This window comes from Microtus oregoni, unplaced genomic scaffold (genome assembly GCF_018167655.1).
Source record: "Microtus oregoni isolate MIOR12 unplaced genomic scaffold, Mior012 000088F_ref0000325, whole genome shotgun sequence".
Lineage (NCBI taxonomy): Eukaryota > Metazoa > Chordata > Mammalia > Rodentia > Cricetidae > Microtus > Microtus oregoni.
The window spans coordinates 2,230,442-2,252,734 of NW_024544555.1; the positions used below are offsets into that span (position 1 = coordinate 2,230,442).

At 42.8% G+C, this 22,293-nt stretch overlaps 1 protein-coding gene across 2 annotated transcripts in view; it reads left to right on the plus strand.

Annotated features, from left to right (window-relative positions):
- Positions 1-22,293, plus strand: part of LOC121442246 (E3 ubiquitin-protein ligase SH3RF2) — a 112,350-nt gene that overhangs the window by 56,196 nt on the left and 33,861 nt on the right. The window contains exons 3-4 of one of the 2 annotated variants that reach the window (XM_041643713.1): positions 361-456; positions 8,047-8,370. In XM_041643713.1, the coding sequence (XP_041499647.1) occupies positions 361-456; positions 8,047-8,370 (420 nt within the window). The remainder of the gene's footprint in view (positions 1-360; positions 457-8,046; positions 8,371-22,293) is intronic. The other variant, XM_041643714.1, reaches the window with a different exon arrangement.

A 22,293-nucleotide genomic window follows, 5' to 3' on the forward strand; every position in this document is an offset into this window, starting at 1 on the left:
ATGGAGTCAGTCCTAAAAGTCTTCAAAATGGGAACGAAAGTTATTCCCCTTTACCAAGCTAGAGCTGAATCCCCTATGGCTTCCCTTTTGGCTTCTCCATCAGGATAGTTTAAAGGAAAACCACAGATTCCCCTTGGAGTATTCTGAATTTTCTTACTGGGTTCCACTCATCTGCCAAAAACTTCCTTTCATCTTGAACATCTTGGTGCCCGAACACTACCTTTTAAGATGACAGAAATATTTCCCACACAACCTACTCAAGAGCTTCACCCTTTGTTCCCCGGTATAAACTTGTCTCCATGGGAAGATCCCATCCCCTGAACGTGGAGGACAGAGCTGACATGAGGCCTTCTCTTTCAGGATGACATCATCACAGTGATCAGCCGAGTGGATGAGAACTGGGCGGAAGGGAAGCTGGGAGATAAAGTGGGCATCTTCCCCATCTTGTTCGTAGAGGTATGTGAGACTCCTGTCTACATTGAGTCAAGCTTGCTCAGGAGAGTCTGTGTGCCCCAGTGATGCCTGAGAGCAATTCCTATTTAATATGAGGCTTAGAACTCACTTGGAACCTCGAAAGAAAAAGTCTGTACAATGACACCCAGTTCTGGTGAATATGGAGAAACTGGTCTTTTTTATTCTCTTTTTGGGAGTGTCAAGTGATCAAATTTCTCTCATCAAAATGCAAGTTCACCCATATTTTAAAAAAATACTTAAAGTGTGCACTGCTTCCCATCAACAGTTCCACATCTGAGAGCTGACTATAAGGAAATATTTAAGTCAACATGAAAAGTTGCTGGTCCAAAACATTTGAAATGAAATGTTCACCATAGCATTATATGTAATAGTGAAATGCAGAAATAATCTAAATAATCAACAGTAAGGACTCACTTTGGTAGAGGGAGGGGGGCGCAGACAGGATCTCACTGTGCAGACCAGGCTGGACTCAGACTCACAGAGATCCACCTGCCTCTGTCTCCTGAGTGCTAGGATTAAAGGCGTGCACCACTAGGCCTGGTCTAGTCTTTATTATGGTGCTAGAAAAATTTTATATATACCATTTAAATGTTAATAATATTGTGAAACACTTGATATTATTGAAAAATCTGATTTATTGTTGAGCTGAAAACAAAATGAATAAGTATAGATTTTCTATTTTATCTTTTTTTATTGTTTTTATTGAGCTATATATTTTTCTCTGCTCCCCTCCTTTCTTCTCCCCTCCACTTCTGCCTTCTTCCATAATCTCCACACTACCAGTTTACTTAGGAGATCTTGTCTTTTTCTACTTCCTATGTAGATCAGATAAATATAGATTTTCAAATTCCCAAGAAGAGACGGTAATGGAGATCTGTCCAGAATACTATGAATGCTCAACACTGTTGAGCTAGACACTGAAAGAAAATGATAGAAAACACATATGCGGTAGGAAACACGTATGTTTTCTACCACAATAAAACAAGGTTGAACTAAGTTGAAAGCAGCTCTAAAACTGTGTATTTGTGCATAGAAGTTGGCAAGGGACAGCAATGATGTGCACCAACATCTACCAACATACTGGGAGTCGTGACCACTGGATGTAAAATTCCAGAGGGAAGCCAGAGTTGACACCAGATTCCGTCCCCTACAGCGCTCCCATCTTTGTTGTGAGAGTCTTTCAGTAAATCTGGAGTTTGCTGTTTTGATGACACTGACTGGCCAGCGAGCACACAGGGTCTGCCTGTCTCCCACCCCCACCACCAGCACTGGGTTTTCAGGCATGTGCCACCACACCCAGTTACTCAGGGTCTGGGGATTCAAACACAGCTCGTCACCTTTGCTCAGCAAGCACATTACCTAGAGAGCTAATTCCCCAGCCTTACTTCTGTGGGGTTTTTTTAAATGACTTAAAAACCAAGCTAGGCTATCTGTTTCTCCAGTATAATTACCCAACCTCTAGTCTCTCTAACCTCACTAGCCACGAGCCCCACCCTAGTTTGAAGCAAGTCATTGCAAATTCAAAAGAGAATTTCCATTGTTTAACTGCATTCTCGGGGTGCTTACCCTGCATAAAAGCATTAAAAGTGAGTATTGGAGAGCTATAAAAAGAAGTACCAGGCAGTGTCCCCACCCTCCAGCAGGGTGTTGAAAATAGGGCTGAGGCATAATTGGGGAGAAGAAGCCAATTCTTCCGTGCATGAAAGCCGGAACAGGTTCTACAGCAAAGGGTGTGCCCTATGCATTGCCCAGCTTCCAGGGATTGGGTATATTCTTCACACAGCCAGTCCAAGTACCAGCGGAGGGAAGGGTAGAGGGAGATGTAGAACAATTGTGCTTTTAGGGTGTGGACTCTAAAATGAAACGTATTCTCCTTCCTTGTGCGTTGTCTCTCCCTGGGCCTCTTCCTGGTCCACCTGCCTTGTGCCTGGTACACCTTCCCATCTGTTCAAATTTCCACCATTTATGCAGCTTTGTTGGGGAGGGGGAAAAAATGTCCAGAGCATTTCAGAAGCCAGGTGAACATTGATTGATTTCTGTCTTCTCTAAACATGTGGCAGGTGTGTTTGTTACACTTTACAGACCAGCTAACACAGAACAGGCCCTCCATAGAAAAATTACTTGCCTAGTTTGTGAAAGGCCTTGGGATCCGGTAACAAACAATACAACAATTTTTAAGGCATTAAATTGAATAAATGAAAACCTATTTGAAGATGGTTAGAAAAAAAATAAACCATTCACTCTGACCCTGTCCTGCACGCTCATTTATTTAGTTGTCCATTGGCACCTGCTCTCTCAGGCCCTACATGAAATTCTAAAGATGCGGAGTAGTTGTGGGTCCCTAACCCCAGAGATCACACCGTCAGGCGCGCGGGTAATTGACTACAAGGATGATGGATGGTGCAGAGTGAAGCAGAGGATACCTTCAAGAGGTTGTGATGTGCAACTTCATCTGGAAGGTCAGCAAATGCCCTCTGAGCCAATCGAGAAGCAATTAAGGTTGGGTGTGTATGCATGGAGGAAGGAGCAACTGGGGCATGGAAGTAGCAAGAGGACTCAGAGCCGGCTAGATCCAGAGCTAAGCCACTAAGCCAAAGAAGTAAATGGCAGTATTTAAACAGAAAAGACTGGGTGATGCCGGACTACCAAACAGCTCCAAAGTCTCAGTGACTCAGCAGAGAAAATGCTGTTTGCTACCCACACTCCATGTTCAATAGGATGTTGAGTGGTTCTACTCACAGCCCGCTGGGAACCCACACTAATAGGCCTGGGCCGTCTTTTAGCTGTGACATCTGGAGCATGTGTCCTTCCTAGTTTCCACAGAAGGGGAGAATGGATTGTGTCTTCACAGTTGAAAGCCTCTGAAGTAACTAACACTACACACATTGGCTTACTGCCCTTTGGATAAACCAGTCACAAGGCTCCACCCACATCCACTCATGCCCATTGGCTGGACAAGTCACAATGCTCTAAGTCAGCAGAGGAAAGGGGACTGCATGTGATGCATGGTGAAGACCCTCTCCATCTTGCTATAATAAATTTGGATTTGACCCAGAAATCAGTGATTTGATCAGACGTGGTTGGTTTTGTTGGATTGTTGTTTTTGATTGGTGGGTTGGTTGCTTGCTTGCTTGGTTCTTGGTTGCTTGGTTTGAGTTGACTTGTTTATTCTGATTCAAAGTCTCATTGTATATCCCAGGCTGGGATGTAACTGAATGCACAGCACAGGGTAGCCTCAACCTTCTCAACCTCCCAAGAGTTCCGATTGCAGATGTGAGCTGCCAGCCCCAGACTTTGGTTTCTGGGATGCAGTGGAAAGGATAAAGTTGAGAGAGAGAGAGAGAGAGAGAGAGAGAGAGAGAGAGAGAAAGAGAGAGAGAGAGAGAGAGAGAGATGGGGGGGGCTGTTGCATGATTCCATTAGAAAATGATGTAACTTTGACTGCTAGACTGGAAACAATTGAAAAATTCAAATTCTATTTCTTATGAGGATTTGGGAATTGCTCAGGTGGAGGATGTGGGAAAGAGAAAGTGGCCTAGGGCGTCTCCACTTTCTGATTTGTGTACCTAGGTCAGTGGGGGGTGGGGGCTCGTTTGCTAAGGAGAAACAATAAGGGTAATTAGGAGAATGTCAACTCTCCCAGGACCTGCACTTGGTACCTACCTGAACACATTGGAGGTGGGGGACTTTGGCCTCATCTCCTGCATTATTTTGAGATGCTTCTTCATAGTTCTAAGGTGAAGGGGTAAGCATTAATTTCATCACCTGTCTCTGAATGCTGCTGTTTTCAAAACTTCTGTATTTAATGATTATTCATTTGGATGCTCTCACTACCAATTTACCTCTAAAATTAGTAATTACAAGAACCCTCAGAATTATCATTAAACTAGCCATGGCTTCATTTGTTCTCCTAATTGCTAGGAGGGAAGAAGATAATCAAGTGGTTTGTCTAATTGGAAACTGACTTTTCAAACATTACTTCAAATCTAAATTGAGCTTTTTAAAGCAGTACTTAAAGTTTTGACTCCAGTAATTTCATTAAGAGTAACACATGCTAAGAACTCTTTAAATAAGTTTGCATTGCCAGAGCTATGCAGAGCAAATGAAAGGGAGGCTTTCTTGTAAGGATAACATGGGTGTTTTATGCATAAACAAGACTTTTCCTGTTAATGCATCATTTGATTTATTGAGCTGCACCTGCACAAAGGATGGCTAAACAGAAGCTGAGCTTCTGCCCACTCCTGTCAGGACGTCTCCACATGGCAGCCTTGGCTACGTGAGTCTCATCCAGTCCAGTGAACTCCAAGGATATTGTTTCAAATGAGTGCAAAGCTGAGAGTCCCACAGTCCTTCCCCAGCTGAGCTATCTGTCATGCCGGTGGAGGACAGGGCAGAGGCAGATTCTCACAGGCCCTTTGTTAGTGTTACTGATTTAAAAAAAAAAAATTAAAAAGGTGATGTGGTACCCACCTGAAGGCCCAACAGGGGGGCAAATTAGAGAGAATTAACTCGTGTCACTACAACCACAAGTGGTGGTAAAGAAAATCACTCATTCGGTTTCAAGGGTATTGGTTGTCCTCTTCCTCTGCAAACTGTGGAGCGGCATGGGCTGTGGGACCTTGCAAAGCCTTGTCGTTAGTTCAGGCTGCCATTAGAGCCTGCCGGAACAAGGTTAATTGATCTTGCTAATTGGTGTCCCTACTCATCATTACTTCTGGGTAACATCAAGAATGACATTTTCATTTATGTGGAGTAAAACCTGCTTTTGGCTTTTTTTTAATGTATCTGGATCTCTGTTTTTGATAAATACATATAATTATATATACACACTAAAGTCGATATATAGAAAAGTTCCAACATGCTCCCCAAATCCTTCATGCTGTACCCTCTTGTCTGTTCCTTCATAGACTCTCAAAACCTAGTAACCAGTGATCTATTTTCTGCCCCATGGCTTTCTTTTTCTAGAATGTTCTATAAATGGAACCCCATAGAACACAGCCTTGTGAGTTTGGCTTGTGTTCATTTAGCTTAACACATTTGAGTCTTGTCTTAGTTAGGGTTTGTTTTTTTTTTTTAATTGCTGTGAAGAGACACCATGGCCACAGCAACTCTTATAAAGAAAACATTTAATTGGAGTGGCTCGCTTACAGTTTCAGAGGTTCAGTCCATTATCATCATGACTGGGAGTATGTGGCGTGCAGGTAGACATGGTGCTGGCTACATCTTGACCACAAAGTAGCAGGAAGTTGACTGAGAGTCACACTGAATGAAGTTTGAGAAAAAGAGACCTCAAAGTCCACCCCCACAGTGGCATACTTCCTCCAAGACCACACCTACTCCAACAAGGCCACATCTCCTACAGGTGCCCCTCCCTTTGGGGGCCATTTTCTCACAAACCACCACAAGATTCATCTGTGTTGTGCCATCTGTCCATAGCTCATCTTTTTGTTAGTGAACAGTGTCCCAAGGCACAGATATTCCAGAGGTGGCATCTGGGGAGATAGTTCTGTCTGTAAAGTCTTACCATGCAACCATGAGGACCCGAGTTCAATCCCAGAACCTATGTTTTAAAAAGAAAGAAAGAAAAGAAAAAAGCCAGTTATGATGTCATACACTTGTCATCCTAGTACTGGGGAAGTGGGGACAGGTGGATCCCTGGAGCTCGATGGCTGGCCAGCCAGCCTCATTGGCAAACTTCAGGCCAGTGAGAAATCTTCCTTAAAATCCAAGATAGGCAACCCCTGAGGAACAATAGCTGAGGGTGGCCTGTGGTGGCCACATACACACACACACACACACACACACACACACACACACACACACGTATAAATCAACATCAGTCAATTGGCAATAAATGACATCAAGGTTGGTTCGTACTGTTGGCAACTCTGAATGAAGCTGTGGGTTGAGCATACATTTTTCTTTCTTCGAGTAATTACCCAGAAGTGGGATTGCTGGATCAGATGCTAAGTATGTGTTTATGAGAAACTGCCAAACCGTAACAGGAGCTTTTAAAAGCATAAATCAGGTCATGTCACTCCTCTACCCAGTCCTGCCAGGAGCTTCCTGTTACACTGAAAATAAGTCAAAGCCTTCTGAGCCCTTGTGCAATCGGGTGCCTGCCAGCGCTGTGGTCTCCCCTCCCTGTCTCCTCAGCTGCTCCCGTCCATCTGTATCTACTTCTCTCTGCCTGTCCATATCCTTGTTTCCACACAATCAGCTCTTCCTTGCCACTTGTCTCAGCTTAAATGCCACCTTCTCAGAGGCTCTTCCGTGATGCTCCCCCACCCGTGTGAAGTGGCCTTGTCCCCCACGCCGTCCCTTTTACACTGGAAGACGTTACCATCCCAGCTTCTTGTTTACTAGTTTACACAAGGGCCCTGTCACTTATCTTACTCCTTCTGGACCTCAGCTTTCTTATTTTTGAAATGGACTTTTTTTTTTTTAAGTTCACTGAGGGGGAAATGACTTAGTAAAGTACTTGGTGAGCCCCAGGCCAGTGAAATTTGCTGCCTGGAAAAACAAGGGGAATTTCCCCTAAAGAACAAGAGCAGAGCTTGACCTCTGCACGCATGTCCAGACAAATGTGGACGCAATAACACTAATTGCCTATTTGGTGAGTTTTCACAATGTGACAAGTTTTTTTTTTTAAGAGAAGAATTACCTCTTCTTCAAAGTCTTCTATCTCAGCTATTTTAATCCTCTCCACATTGTCATTTAAAAAGTTCTTAGATGGATTTTTTTTAACCTATCTAGCAGGATATCTAAATTAGAATGAGACCTGTAGCTTTGCAGAACTGGCAGCATTGTAATAATGGAAATTTCACTAATCATCCTTGATATTGAAGCATTGACTCATAGGGACCCTCAGTTTTTTCGACATATTTCCTATTTCCAAAGGCTATAAGCCCACAGGGGCCCTTAGGAGTAATGAGTAGGATGATGGGGAAGGCTACAGTGACCCTGCAGCACGGCACTGGGCTGACTGGTGCCAGATCAGACACGCCATTTCCAGAAACTATGCTAGCTAGCTGTTAAACAGTTGGTTTATCGACACACTACACACCAGGGCTTTTGCATCCTTTTTTGGGAGGGGGGGGTTGGTTTTTTTTTTTAACCTAGCTAATTTATCAGAACAACTAACGTTAGAGACAAAGAACTGGAAAGGAAAGGAAAGGAAAGGAAAGGAAAGGAAAGGAAAGGAAAGGAAAGGAAAGGAAAGGAAAGGGTATCTACTATGTCTCAAAGTTATCAAATGTTGGTACTTCAAATGTATAAAAGATATAATTTGTTATTATATTGACAAAAGGATGGCCATCTCAGTCATCTACTGACCAAAGGATAGTCATTTCACCCAGCTGACCAAAGAGTGACCATCTGACCAACCACTGACTGAAAGAAGGTCATCTGACCAGTTACTGACCAAAGGATGGCCATCTGATCCAGGAACTGACCCAAGGATGGACATCTGAGCCAGCAGCTGAGAAGCTAGCACTGACTACTAATGAGTGGGAGACTTAGCTACTGTACTATATCAGAGAGTAACTCTTATGCCTTCTCTTATCTTTGCAGCCAAACCTCACAGCAAGACACCTCCTAGAGAAGAACAAAGGGCATCAGTTATCTCGCACAAAGAACCTGTCCCTGATGTCCTCACCATCCAGAGGCAAAGCAACCAACACACCCACCCTCCGAAAGAGCCCTGGGTCCAGGAGGAAGGGGTCTGGGCAGTTCTCCATCACAACAGCCTTGAACACACTCAACCGCATGGTCCATTCTCCTGAAGGTCACCAGATGGTGGAAATCAGCACCCCCGTGCTCATCAGCTCTAGCAGCCCCTCTGCGTTCACTCAGCCTGGGGACAAGGCAGACTTCCCTGCCAACTCTGCTGTTCAGGTAAGGAGTAAATCCACTGGGACCTTAATGGTAGGTAAGAGAGCATCCCCATGTCACGAGCACTGCTGGGTGCTAAATACTTGCCAGTCACTCAGACTATTAGCTAAAATCATATATCTTGTCAGATATTTGTGATCTCATTTTATTCTTAAGCATCCTGTAAGTTAAATATTTATTATTATTATTATTATTACTCTATAGATAAGGAAACTGAGAGTTCAAAGAGTTAAATAACTTGTCCAAATCCCCAGATACTTCTCATTTTTCTGTTTCATGAGAAACATGATTGCCTGTTTGTCATAAAACTTTCCTCTATGGAGATGTAGGTAGACACTTTCATGACAGGGTTTTGGCATAATGTGAGACTCTCTGTCACATTTGCGATAGCCTGGGTATCACATGGGAAAAAAAAAAAACAATGGAACCTGTGGATTAGCAGGTACATCTCAGGATAACGATATAATTTGTGGGTCCAATGCCCATTTCTGCATTTTTCCTTTTTGTAATTTCTTTAATGCAAGCCCCTTGTGCTTAAATGGTTAAGAATTTCAAGATGGCAATAGCAGCGCATTAAGTCAAACGATGGTCCCCAAGTGACTACACAAGCCCCACACCCACAGAGCCAGCTTGGATGCTCTCACAGTGGGCACCCCATGAGGCAATGGGCACAAAGCACCCAGGGTAAGGATGTCTGCACATGTTCAGCTCCCAGACAGCACTTGCTCTCCATACAATTTTTATTATTAGCCCTGCTCACCAAGATGCTAAGAAGAGATGAGCCAAGGTGAATCGCAGCAGTTCAGAAGTTGAAGTCTTTCTGCGAGCATGTGGCTGTCTAGGCTGAAGGGTCCTTTAAGAGATGAAGGAGGAGAGGGATGAGGCAAGGTAATTAGGAGGAGTGTGTTGGGTGCACAGCTAAAAACGCTCTTTGGAACCATGCATGTGGCAACTTGAAGGGACAAACTTCAACTCACATGGGTGTCTTTTTTTTTTAAGAAGCTGTAAATCTTGTTTTTAAACATGAATTTCTACCTTGGGATTAAATGGCTTAATTGGACTCTAATCCCTTTATAACAAGACATGGAAGAAGGAGAAAGTCAAGGGCTCCTCAAAGACCTGTGAGCTGGTCTGCAAGGAAAACAATCATCTCTCTTAACACACTCTCTGACACCACTGTCTGAGTGGCTAAGGGTGTAGCCTCACAGGTAACTGAAGTAACTGAAGCCCCACCTGTACTATTCTACTCTCTCTCTCACACACACATACACACACACACACACACACACACACACACACACACACCGTATATACTCTCCTTATTTAAAGAAATTCTGACATGCATCCTAAAGCCATTTTTGTAAGTATCTACACGCTTTCTGCCCACAGTTGTTCTAACATACACACACGCATACACGAACCTGATGAATCTAAAACAGGAACCTGATGACTCACATGAAGCCGAAAAGTCAGAAGCTTCTAAAGCGTTCTTTATATAGAGGCCTGGGTATATAAGATGCACCCACACTCTGGGAGCGCAGCTGGGAACTGGCTCATCAAAAGATGTATCCAAGAGACATGTTCTCTGTGCCTTTGAAATCTTTATTCCTGGACGTTTACTTCATCTGCTGAGAGGATGGACCAGAGTGGGAGAATCCCAGTAGTACTCAAAACAAATCTTATTTCTTCCAAGTATGCACAGAGAATGATAATTCCAAACCGCAGCATTCATGGGAATCACTGGGCAGTACCGATAGGGTTTTTGTCGGCGCAGATGGTTGTAAGTGGTGAATATTTTTGTCTAGGTGGTACAGGCGTTGTCCAAACATATTCAGAAGCCCCATGTACAAGCTCATCTAAAGATAAGCAGGGCATCGAACAAAGTCTCTCACTTCCAGCCTGCGTTGGATATAGCCCAAGTTCTCCCTGTCTTCCCCACCCCATACCCTCACACAATGTTTAGACTTAAGTGGGTATTCAATAAATCAAATGATCAAAATATTTTTTCTTAAGTATCTTGGCAGGTGGTAATCTATACTGAGGGAAACCTGAAAGGGAGAATTACTTTCTTGTAGACCTGAAAGATTACTGTAACTCCTTCAACTAATAAATGTCCGAGTGTGTATAATGTACTGATAACCATGGCAAGTGAAGAGATCCTGCTACAGAACAAAGGCAGTGATAATAATCTAATCGAGTAAACTGTAGCATGGGGGTCATGGGGGACGGTAGAAGAGGGGAGGGAGGAAGGGAGGAAGTGGAGAAAAATTATATTAAAATAATGGATAAATAAAATATTTTAAAGCTTTATGAGATATGGATGTATAGTTAGATGATAGATAGATAGATAGATAGAAGATAGATAGATAGATAGATAGATAGATAGATAGATAGATAGATAGATAGATAGATAGACATGCAGACGGACAGATAGTGATAGATACAGGTGAACAGATACATGATATACTGTTATGATTCCCAGGCCCAGTCTCCAATGCCCTGCTCTCCATACTAATGTGGTAAGAACCTTTGTAGGGGAGTTATAAAACCACTTTACATCAAAGAAATTAAGGGCCCAGAAGAAAAATCGTTTGGGCAACTTCTCATGTAGAGTCTGCCTTGATCTTAATAAGAATTTCACTGTCCTGTCAGCAAAGACCACCTGAGCATCAGCATTAAGCCCGTGTGGTTTATCTTAAGTTTACATCCTCTCTTCTTGGTTGTCCTCATTTGTCTCCTGTCTGACTACAAGACTTTCCATCACTCTTTCCCCACATACCTCCCAGTGGAAAATAATCCCCGTCTTTGTTCCACCTAAAGGCCTTCATTGACTGCCACTTTGTTCCTTACAGACTGCCAGCTGTGACCAAGCATTTATGCTGTATGTTGCTAAGGTCATCAAGAAGAAGTTGTTACCAAGGAATCCACTCAATGGCTAGCCATAGCGGAGACCAGGCTCTCTAAAGTGGGATAAGGACCCTGGTGGCCCCCACGCTGCCTTAAGTGGTATAAAGACTCGGAAATTAATAAATACAAAAGAATAGACTGAATAACTCATTCCTTTTACAGCCCTCCATGGGGTGTTAGAGGATACCAAGGTCTTGGCTCTGTTCCAGTCTATATGTAACACCCCCCAAGCACTGGCTACTCAGGAATAGCCAGTAAATAAGGAAAGGGGGAACTGCCTCGGATTCTGTAGGAAGTTACTGCCTCACTTCTAAGTAGAGAAATACCATGTTTCTACTTTGTTGTGTGGTAGTGACTCTCTAAGTCTTATAAGCTATATCAATTCTATGTTCACAGAAGGAAAGATGGAAAAATGTTTGGGTATTTGATTTAAATTTAAATTTTCCATATTTATAGAGCAGCAAGCTAATAAAGGTACATACGTAGACATGGAAAAATAACTATAAAGGTGGGTTCCTAGTACAGATTACATCATGCTGATCTCAGGTGAATATGTGTGTAAACAGAGCATGCACGAATGGCTGTCCTGGAACTCACTACATAGACCAAACTGGCTTTGAACTCACAGAGATATGCCTGCCTCTGCCTCACAAGTCCTGAGATTAAAGTGATCACTACACCTGCCAGGAATAGCTAAGTATTAGTCTGTAATGTGACTATGTAGTAAAAGGTCCAGGAAATTTCTTTTAGGGAGTTTGTAAACCTATCCAGCTCCCACCAACAACACAAAAAGGAGGTCAAATAACAAGAAGTCATTTTACACAATCAGCCTAGAAGTCATCCCAGTTAAGTGTCCTGGTTCCCTCTGTGAAGAAACAAGACTGCAATTGCCCAAGTCTTTATTATGGTACTGTTACCTTCACACCCAAAAGCCGGAGCAGGGGATTGGATCTTCTCATTGTCGTCATGTCTTCCTACCTGTAGGAAACCACGTGCCAGCCCTGGGTACTCGTTGCAGTACTAGCCTCAAAGATACACTAAACTACGGGCTGGAAACAGCTCTCCTTGAAAACGATTCAATCAAATCTGAGCACTTAGAGCAGGCTCTGTGGAAGCTTTGGTGGAGAAGGTCAAGTCGGTGTCTTGGCACTAACACACTTGACCTTAGTGAGAGCCTGGGCATTATCTCTAGGACCATTACTTAGGAAGCGTGCCTCAGAAGGAGAATGGCACATAAGTTACGGAAGAAGTCCTTCAGTGACACAGAACTTCTATGGGAGAGTCACAAGCATAGGCCCTCACTGCCCCTGTAATTCAGGCTGTGGAGCCCCTCTCAAGCCTGTCTGCCACACTCACAGAACAGTGAAGCAGTCTCCTTTTCGGCAGTAAGAGGTCCTGCTCCCTCGGCATCTCTCCTCCTCTTCTTTTTTCTCCATCCCACTTCCAACTCTGTAAGTTCCTTCTTAACTCTCTCTTCCTATATGTCAAACCCAGGGTAGTAAAATCTCTATTAAAAAAAAAAACTTTACCCCCACCTCCTACAAACAGCTCGTTGGAAATCCCTTTTTGCCACCTAAATAGTGGCAACCTAAATGACCTAAATAGTCATTGTTGTGTCCATCCCGTGCCACTTTCTTAGTTTTGGACCTCATCTTTGCCTAGTCTACTTTCCCGGCCTCTGTATTGACCTCCTAGAACCATGCTCAATCACACGCTTCATCCTGCCCAGCCACTCTTGGGATCTCTCCATTTTTACACTTATAACTTGATAATGAATGTTTTAAATTTTAAATCCTTTAGCCATTTCTATTCCCTAATTGCTACTGGTTCCCAGAAGCCCTGAGGAATGGTAATATCTGTAGTTTATTTAGAAGTCACTAAAAGACAAAAATCATAAGAGACTTTATCATGATAAACAACTGTTCAGAGGAGATATTGATGTGTGCCTTTAACAACCAGCACATTTCTGGGAGGGAGAGATCACATAACTTGTTCCAAGGCTAGAGCCTACATCAAAGTTTCTTCCCCTAAAGATTTCATAAGTATGGTACCATAGAGTGTCCACAATCTGGCTACAATATACCTTCCAGAAGCCCCGGCTCGGTACAGTCATAAACATGCATGTACACTAGCCCAATATAATATGGAAGGTAGGGTCAGTCCAGATGTGGTAGCACTCATAATCCTGGCACTTGGGAAGTGGATGCAGGAAAATCAAGAATTCATTGTCGTCCTTGGCTATACAATACATTTGCAGTGAGCCTGGGACTGACTATATGAAGCTTTGTCTCAAAACATAACCACTTGCACACATATTACAGTAATCTGCTCAACACCCAAAGGACAATACATATACAGTCACCTCATTCTTTCTTATCCTTGCACCCCTCACAAGGCCTGAGTATTCTGGACAATGAACATATTTTGTTAGCTAAATAATGCAATTCCCTCCTAATTGTATTTCTGTTTCATTCATCTGCTTCAATCATACCCATCCCCTAAATCCTACTTATATACTATTTCTTCAAGGAAGCTCCTGTCAGTCATCCTGTGTCTCTCCCTTGTTAACTACACACCATTTACCTTATTGTTATAAGCAACATGTTAGAACATGTAACATCATCTCTGTATAATTTAACACATAAATAAAGACTGTGTGCATATATCTTATTACATTGCCCAATAGGTTGAAGGTTTCTCAAGGGTGGGGATATTGTCTTATACACTTATGTCACTGTAGAATAGCCAAAGCCATCACATCTCTATTACCCAGACACCGTAGAAAGACACAGAAAGCAAAGGCAAGTCAGTGTGAGAAATATAATTCCCTTCTCCACCTATGCCAGAGGGATAGCAGCGAGTCTAGGCACCTTCTCTGAGTTCCTAGAGAAATGAGCCAGCATGTATCTTGAAGAATTCTGAGATACACAAAAGTGACTCCTTTTAACCCTGTATTTGGAATATTATGAAGTTATTTCTAGAACTGTTATAAGTCCAGATCCATTCTATGGGTGTCTCATCTTCCATTAGGGTCTCTCAGTCCAACATAGTGCTCAGGGCTGCAGGAAGGGTAGTTTTTTACTTAGGATTAAGGTAATTTTCCCCCCTTATGCTTAACAACTCCACCCAAGATAATTTACAGAGATAAATGATGATAATATTTCTAAGTTACTATCTCCCCAATACAAATTTCATTCATTCCACAATTCTCACTCAACAAATCCACATTCACATTAGAATTGTGGGTTCTTGAGAAATTGTAGGAAGAAAGGAGTCTGCATTGAATAGACACCCTCCATCAAACATTCTATTACATACTATCATTATCTGTTCAGAATACCTTTTATGAGTCTTCATGGGTACTTGAAATCTGTTAACTTTTTGAGAACATGCCCCTTGATAAAGGTATTTGACTCCAGGTTTTTATTATTAAGACCAAGTAGAATTCATACTACAATATATCCTTAAACTAGTCTTATGAGTTATCAGTTAACGCCTTAGATGTGATCACTGGCAGGCATTTGAAAATAAGAAAAGAATGAAATCCCCACTTGTCTGTCCCACAAGAACCCATAGGGTGAAGGACAAGCAGGGTGGAGGGCAAATAGCAATCAGTGCTGAGTGAAGAAGCCATGCCAGCCCTGGACCCAGACTGCTCTCCTCATCCCGGGCTGAGGCTTTAGACAAGTCAGTAGCCATGTTGAGCTCCAGTCTCGCATCAAAAAAGGAGTGTGCTTGAGGTTGGATGATCTGTGTGGGAGCTTGTGCCTGGAGAAAACTGATTCCCCCTCTCTCAGGAGCCATTGACCAGTCTTCATCTAAGAATGGAACCTTGTAGAATTTCCCCTGTCCACACTGGGTGTGTGGACAGACAACCTGTTGTTGAGGTTTTGTAGGTGCAGCTATCCAATCCAATAGGTTCAGCCCTGGACGCATGTACATTCGAGAAAAACTAGCTAGCCTCCATTAATATTAGTTATACAGAGAGAGAGAGGTATAGATGCAACAATAATAAAGAAGAGGTCATGAATTTTGGAGGGGAGTTGTGGTGGGGGGGACATGGGAGGAAACCGAGGAGCCCAGGAGTGGGAATAATATAGACTCGATGCTCATGTGTGAAGTTCTCAAAAAGAAAAGATAAAATAATTAAAATATTTAATTTTTCAATGAGTATACTCTGATTCACAAGGTTTCTGGGAAAATCAAAAAATAATAAATATATAAATAAGTACTTGGCTCTCAGTTTTATTGTTGTTTAAGTTTTCAAAGTCAGATTTTCTTAGTAACAAGTCGCCATATTGCCATCCAATCTTTGCTGTGCATTTTTGAACTTTTTTAAATGAAATTTTTCAAATCTATCTAAAAATTAAAAGAATATTGTAATGAGCCCTCTCGGGCCAATTTCTTCCCCTACTCTTCCTCCACCTGACTCCTTCATTGAATAAATCGAAGCCCAGACTTCAGGTCAAATTACCTATTGTTGTAATTGTGTCTTTTAAGACATTTTAGCACTATCATAATATTATCAAACAGCAAGCAAAATTGTCTTCTATATTTTCAATATTCCATGTTTGCATTTCTACTTTGGCCTTATAAACATTCTCCTTGGTTGATTTATGCAAATGAAATGCAGATGAAGTAAAAACTTTTCATTGGCTTTATACAGTTCCCATGTTTATTTTCTCTATCCACTAACTGGCTTCCTCGTCCCTTGCACTGCACATGGTTTCGTTGTGTTGTTAACAAAAAACTAAGCCATTTGTCCTCCTGGATTCAAATTTTTCTGGATACTGCCAGTTGCGTCTTCACAGTGGTTTTTGATTCTTGCTTGCCTTGTTTTGTTTTGTGTTTCATGTAGTCCATGCTTCAAGGTTTATCCACATAAGCAGCCTGTGTTAGGACTTTATTCTTTTTTATGGCCAAAATAACACGCCAGTGTATGGAGCTGCCATAGGATTTAGTCTACCGGCCCATTAGTTAATAGGCATTTGGGCAGTTTCTATTTGTCTAGGAATATTCAATGATAATACTCCTAGGAGCATTTGCAAGAAACTTCTGTCTAGGTAATTTTCATACGCATATAAACCTAGGGATGGAGCTGATAGTTCATATAGTGGTTCTCTTCCACAAGATTCTGTTGGTGAAAGTCACTATTTCCCAAAATAAGCGCACATTTTACATTTCTACCATCACCGCACAGTGACTCCAGTTTTTCCAGTTTTTACCAACATGTGTTTACTGTCTGTCTTATGGCCCATAGCCACCCTAGGCTATATCAAGCATAGTATCTCATTGTAAAATCTGGTTTGTATGTATTTGGTTTTCCTGGGCTTTGCTTTTTGTTTTGAGGTAGGATCTCACAGGTTGGCCTTAAACCCTCTATCCTCCTGCCTCAGCCTCCCAAGAGCTGAGATTATAGGTACAAGTCACTGTGTCTTACTATAGTTTTAATTTGCAGTTCTCTGATGATTAATGACATTGGGCATTTGTTCATAAGTTTACTGAACAAGTATTCTTTGGAGAGAAGCCTGTGTGTGTGTGTTGTCCATATTATAATTGGGCCGTCTCTTTTTAACTGAGCTATAACAGAGCTCTTTACATAGGCTGCAAATAGTCCTGGATCAGATATATGACTTACAATTTTCCCCATTCTGCAAGTTCTTTCCGCTTTCTCCACAATATTCTTTAAAACACAGAAAATATTTCTGTTGTGATGGTGTCTAATTTAACTACTCTAGGAAACCATCAACTAAACAAAATTTAATTTGTCTTCAATGGTGTTTTACAATTTTATCTATTTTTTAAATTATTTATTTATTATGTATACAATATTCTGCCTGTGTGTATGCCTGCTGGCCAGAAGAGGGCCCCAGACCCCATTACAGGTGGTTGTGAACCACCATGTGGTTGCTGGGAATTGAACTAAGGACCTTTGGTAGAGCAGGCAATGCTCTTAACCTCTGAGCCATCTCTCCAGCCCCCACAATTTTATCTTTTACGCTTGTGTCTAGGACCTGAGTACAGTCGATTTTTGTATATATTTTGAGGTTGGAGTTCAAATTTATTCTTATCATACAGATATCTAGTTGTCCCAGAGGCATTTATTGAGAAGGTCATTACATCCCCATTTTGTTAAGTTGACACTCTTGTTAAAATTTAAATACTTATCACACACATCAAACAGCTAGAGATGTTTGATTGCATCTCCTTTCCAATTAAAATGTATTTATATTGAGCTGTCACCAGCCTGCTCTGTTGGTTATCAAGCTCCCCATCCATCTTCCGACCCAATGATTTGAACATCATTTTCTTCTGGGTGGCAAAATGGTGGTGACACTCCAAACCCACCCTTGCTGCTGGGTTTCTTTTTAAACTGTGACACTTCTGTAATGTTGATTTCTGCTTCCAAGAGCCCCTTGTTTGTCAGACGGCACACGGGGTGCATTCCCTGGGTTACACACTGCATCCCACTCCTGTGTGTCAAAAGCTAATAGACCAGAGACTCCAGAGCTCATATCCTTGACCCCCATTTGTTCCTGAGCATTCTCTATCTCAAAAACAGGATTCATTTCTCACCAATGCCTGGCATGTTTGCCATAACTGAACCGCTAACCCTTTTTCCACTAGCTGCTGCCAGCTTTGCCCTAGCTGTCTGTGCCAATCTTCTTGTTTACACCCTTATCGTTGCCCTCGGGCTGGCCCAAGTGGCCCAGGTTCCTTGGCTATGTGCTCACTCCTTTACCCTCTCCAAGGTCTAGTTTCCACACTTGGGCCAAGACCAGGAGAAGGAGGCCTGAGCTTGTGCAATCTGGAGAAAGAAATGGCTTCAAGGTTGATGTGGGGATGAATGATGACCTTTATTTTCCAAATATGGGTTCGCATACTAGAATTGTGTTGCCGTGTTCAGAAGCAAAAGAGGAACATAAATCAAAGTATACAGACTGTGGGAACATACAGTGAGAAAGGGCTCCCATCTCTTGAACTGCTGGGTTCAGCATACTGAAAGAAAGCATTGGAGCAATGATTCTCAACCTTCCCGGTGCTGACCTTTTCATACAGTTCCTCATGCTGTGGTGACCCGCCCCCCACAACCATAAAATTATTTTTGTTTTTACTTCATAACTGTAATTTTGCTATGGTTATGAACTGTAACGTAAATATTTTTTGAGGCTAGAGGTTTACCAAATGGGGCCGTGACCCACAGGTTGAGAACCACTGCCCTAGCGGCACCTATACATCCATTACTATTGGGTTTGGGTTTGGTTTTCAAGTTCTCTTATTCAGAAAGGTACATAAGAACTAAAAGTAGAGGATTTGACTCAATCAGAGTTTCTTGCCACGGTTTTGTCATCTAACAACTAGAGGACATGATGTGCCCCTGTGTTCTCATTTGCAGAACAGGCTGTCTTTCCATGAAGGGTCTCTGCAAGGGTCTGCAGTAGTTCAACAAGCTATAGTCATTGTTCTTACCTAAAGCAGAGTTTTAGAATGCCATGACGTTGAGACTCAAGAGATCCCTAACATGTTCCCGCCAGTAAAGAAGGGGGAGGGGGGCTTAATCTTGTTTTACACGTAGGAAAACTGGCATGAAGTAGTCCTTCCTTGACAAACTCAGGCCTCCCTACTCTTCAAATAGACACCAAATTGCTATTTAAAACAGAATTTGGGTCCTTTGGTGTACTATGTGGTGCCTGGCCCTTGAGCTGCGTGGTCCCAGGTGGCAGGGGTGATCATCTGCACAAGAACCATGATGGATGTGACACCAATCAGGCCTAAGAGGATGGAATCCACTTCAGTATGTGGCTCTCCAGGCGTGCATCCTGTCCAGGTCTGTGCCTACATCTGCTAAGGTGGCTTGGATGTTGACCTGACAGAGAATGATGTGGCTCAACTACCTAACAGCACATTCTGAGATGGACATGGAGGGAGGAGCTGTTCCTGTCATGCAGTTTAGGATGGCCTCCTATGTAGTTACGGAGTTGGGATCCCTCCTCTCTGCTGATCACACACACCTACACAAAGACTTTCGCATCTGGTTGTTCCAGCTACTGCAGTGCACACAGGTGAGGGTCAGAAAGGATTCTTACCCTGAGACAAAGAGCAGTGAAAACCTTGGGGCTTTGGAGTCTGTAGACTGAGGTTTCTGTCTGGCCCAATCCTGCAGACTTTCAGTCCCAAAGAAACATACAGAGGCTTACATTATTTATAAACTGGTTGGCCTATTAGCTCAGGCTTCTTATTAATTCTTATATCTTACAACTTAACCCATAATTCTTGTCTGTGTTAGCCATGTGGCTTGGTACCTTTTGTCAGTGAGGCATTTTCATCTTGCTTCCTCTGTGTCTGGGTGACAACTGCAGACTGAGCTTTCCTCTTCCTAGAATTCTCCTGTTCTCATCGCCCTGCCTCTACTTCCTGCCGGGTCACTCTGCCTATACTTCCTGCCTGGCTCCTGGCAAATCAAGCAAGTACAAGAAACAAATCTTTATAGGGTAAAATCATTGTCCCACAGCACCCCCCCCTTTTTTTAGAACAAAAACTCTGAATCAAATCTCGCTTGTTTAGTTTTCTTCCTGACCATTACCAATACAACTTGTAACCAGCACTTTAAACAAAGAAAAACATCCATAATCCATTTTTGGGGAATGCAGGCATAGTTTTCCAGGTTAATTCCTGCTGATTGGGGGTGCTGATAATCTTACAGGGACCTAAAGAAAACTTTGAATTATGGTCAAATCCTGAATGGAATATTCTGTGAGGTTTGATCATCTCAGCCAACAGTCGTGAAACTGTTCTGGATGCAGAACTCAAAGAAAACTCCAACAGAGGTTCTCTGAATGTTGGATCATCTGGACCATCTGCGCCATTGGAGATTCTTCAGGGGTCTTCCTTGATCAAACCTGATTTTTCTTAGTCCAGAATGGATTCACAGCCTCTCATTTTCTGTGGAAACAAAAGCAAAACCTCTTCTTCAAAGTAACATACCTTTTGACTTAAATTTTGAAGTCAAAGCATTTTCAAAATATGTATGTTGGATTAATCCAGCAGCATTTATAATCAAATATCTTTTATCAGCTTTTGCTCCTTCCTCAGCAATCAAACAATTTAAAGACAACACAATAACATATAGTTTCCAGACTCTCTGTGTATTTTTCATCTTTACGTGACTTTATTTTAAACTCTATTTCTTAACCCATAATTCTTGTCTGTGTTAGCCGTGTGGCTTGGCACCTTGCTTCCTCTGTGTCTGGATGATGACTGCAGACTGAGCTTTTCTCTTCCCAGAATTTTCCTGTTCTCAACACTTCCTGCCTGGTCACCCTGCCTATACTTCTTGCCTGGCTACTGGCCAATCAGCATTTTATTAAACAAGTACAAAAAAAAACAAATCTTTGTAGGTAAAACCATTGTCCCACAGCAGGGGTCACTGAGACCTGAGAAGGGATTCAGTGTTTCTTCCTGAACTTTTTCCTCATTTTTCCATGTACAAGAGACAAGGAGTGGATTTAGAAATAGAAACAGATCCAATTAATGTCCCCTCTGGTAGCGTTAGTAGATCAAACCAGGAAGCTAGAAGCGTCCTCCCTCCCAACCCTTTCCCAGCCCTGGCCCCAGGGCTGATCTGTACAGACCAGCCTTGCTAGGAGTGAGAGTCCTGGGCTGTACTCATTCAGAGGAACGACCTGCTGGAGTTGGAACGTGAGGGCTTCCAGAAGCCCCTTTGCTTCCTTCACAGGCAGTGATCATTCCAAAAGCACAGGGATCTGATTTGGTATTCTATCCATGTGTGCCCTGGAACCATTCCTCTAGCTAAGCTCAGACCTCAGCTGTAATTCCACATAAACCCATGCAAAAAAAACCAAAAATACACAAAGGAGAAAGGACTTTGGGGAAAGGAGATGAAGGCTGTGGTAGGGCCAGCTCCCTGTCCATCATTCTACACACACACACACACACACACACACACACATACACACACACACACACACCTTTGTCTGTGAGTCCTATCCTCAACTGGCAAGTGTCTTAAACCAAAAAGGAGCCCTGTTTTCCCTTACAGCCTGTCAGTGGGTCAGTCTGTAGAGAATTGTTAGGTACCCACTATGTACTGAACACTTGAGCCACACATGATGACACAGCAAACAAGGCGCTTGATCACTGCCTTTAGGGAAGCTCCAAGCTAGGAAGGTAGACGCATATTTAGTATTAAATATTGGTCTCATGGTTATAAGTCTGCAGAATGCTGTAAGGTTTGAGGGTGAGGCATGGATAACACCTGAGATGAAGGGTCAAACTGGTCTGGAAGGCAAGAAGGCTGCCTAGAGGAAACAGTGTTCAGGTGAATACCTAGAGGGTATAGCAATTAAAACGCAAAGGTCCTGCTGCAGCTTTCCCTGCCCAGCTTCCAGTCTCCAAGCAGTGCATGGCCCCTAGTACACAGCGACTGCTGTTCGCTTCCACCGCCAGCCCTGCCCTGCTCCCCAGGGTCCTCTAGAGAAAGCCTCTCTGGTTTCTGGTGACTAAAGCGGGTTTGGTAATTAACCCTGCTTGCTTCCTTGATTCAGCACTTCTCCAACGAGTGGTTAAACTTTACATCATCCTTTGCCCAATTAATCCTGGCCGCTGAAGAGACCTAGCCCTGTCTGGGTGGAAGAGGGAGTGGCCCCGCCTGAACCTCAGCAGTTTTACAGAGATTCATGAACTCTGAGGCTGAGTGCAGAGCTCACTGACATACAAAGGGACCTCAGACTCACACACCTTGCCTCCGTGGAACTGGTCACCCTCTTGTGGCAATAAAAAAAAAAATGTCTCCAGACACTATCAGACATCCCCTGAAGTCAAGAGTCACCCCCAGCCATCAGTCACTGACGTGCAAAGTGACTAGACACGTGACTAATATGAAATAATTAGCAGCTAAGGAGAAGCCTGTGTGGAGACAAGTGCCCTATCTGAACACTCCAGCAAGCCATGCTTCTCAAACACACACTGAGAGACCGTGGAGGCTTTGGAGAAACCTGG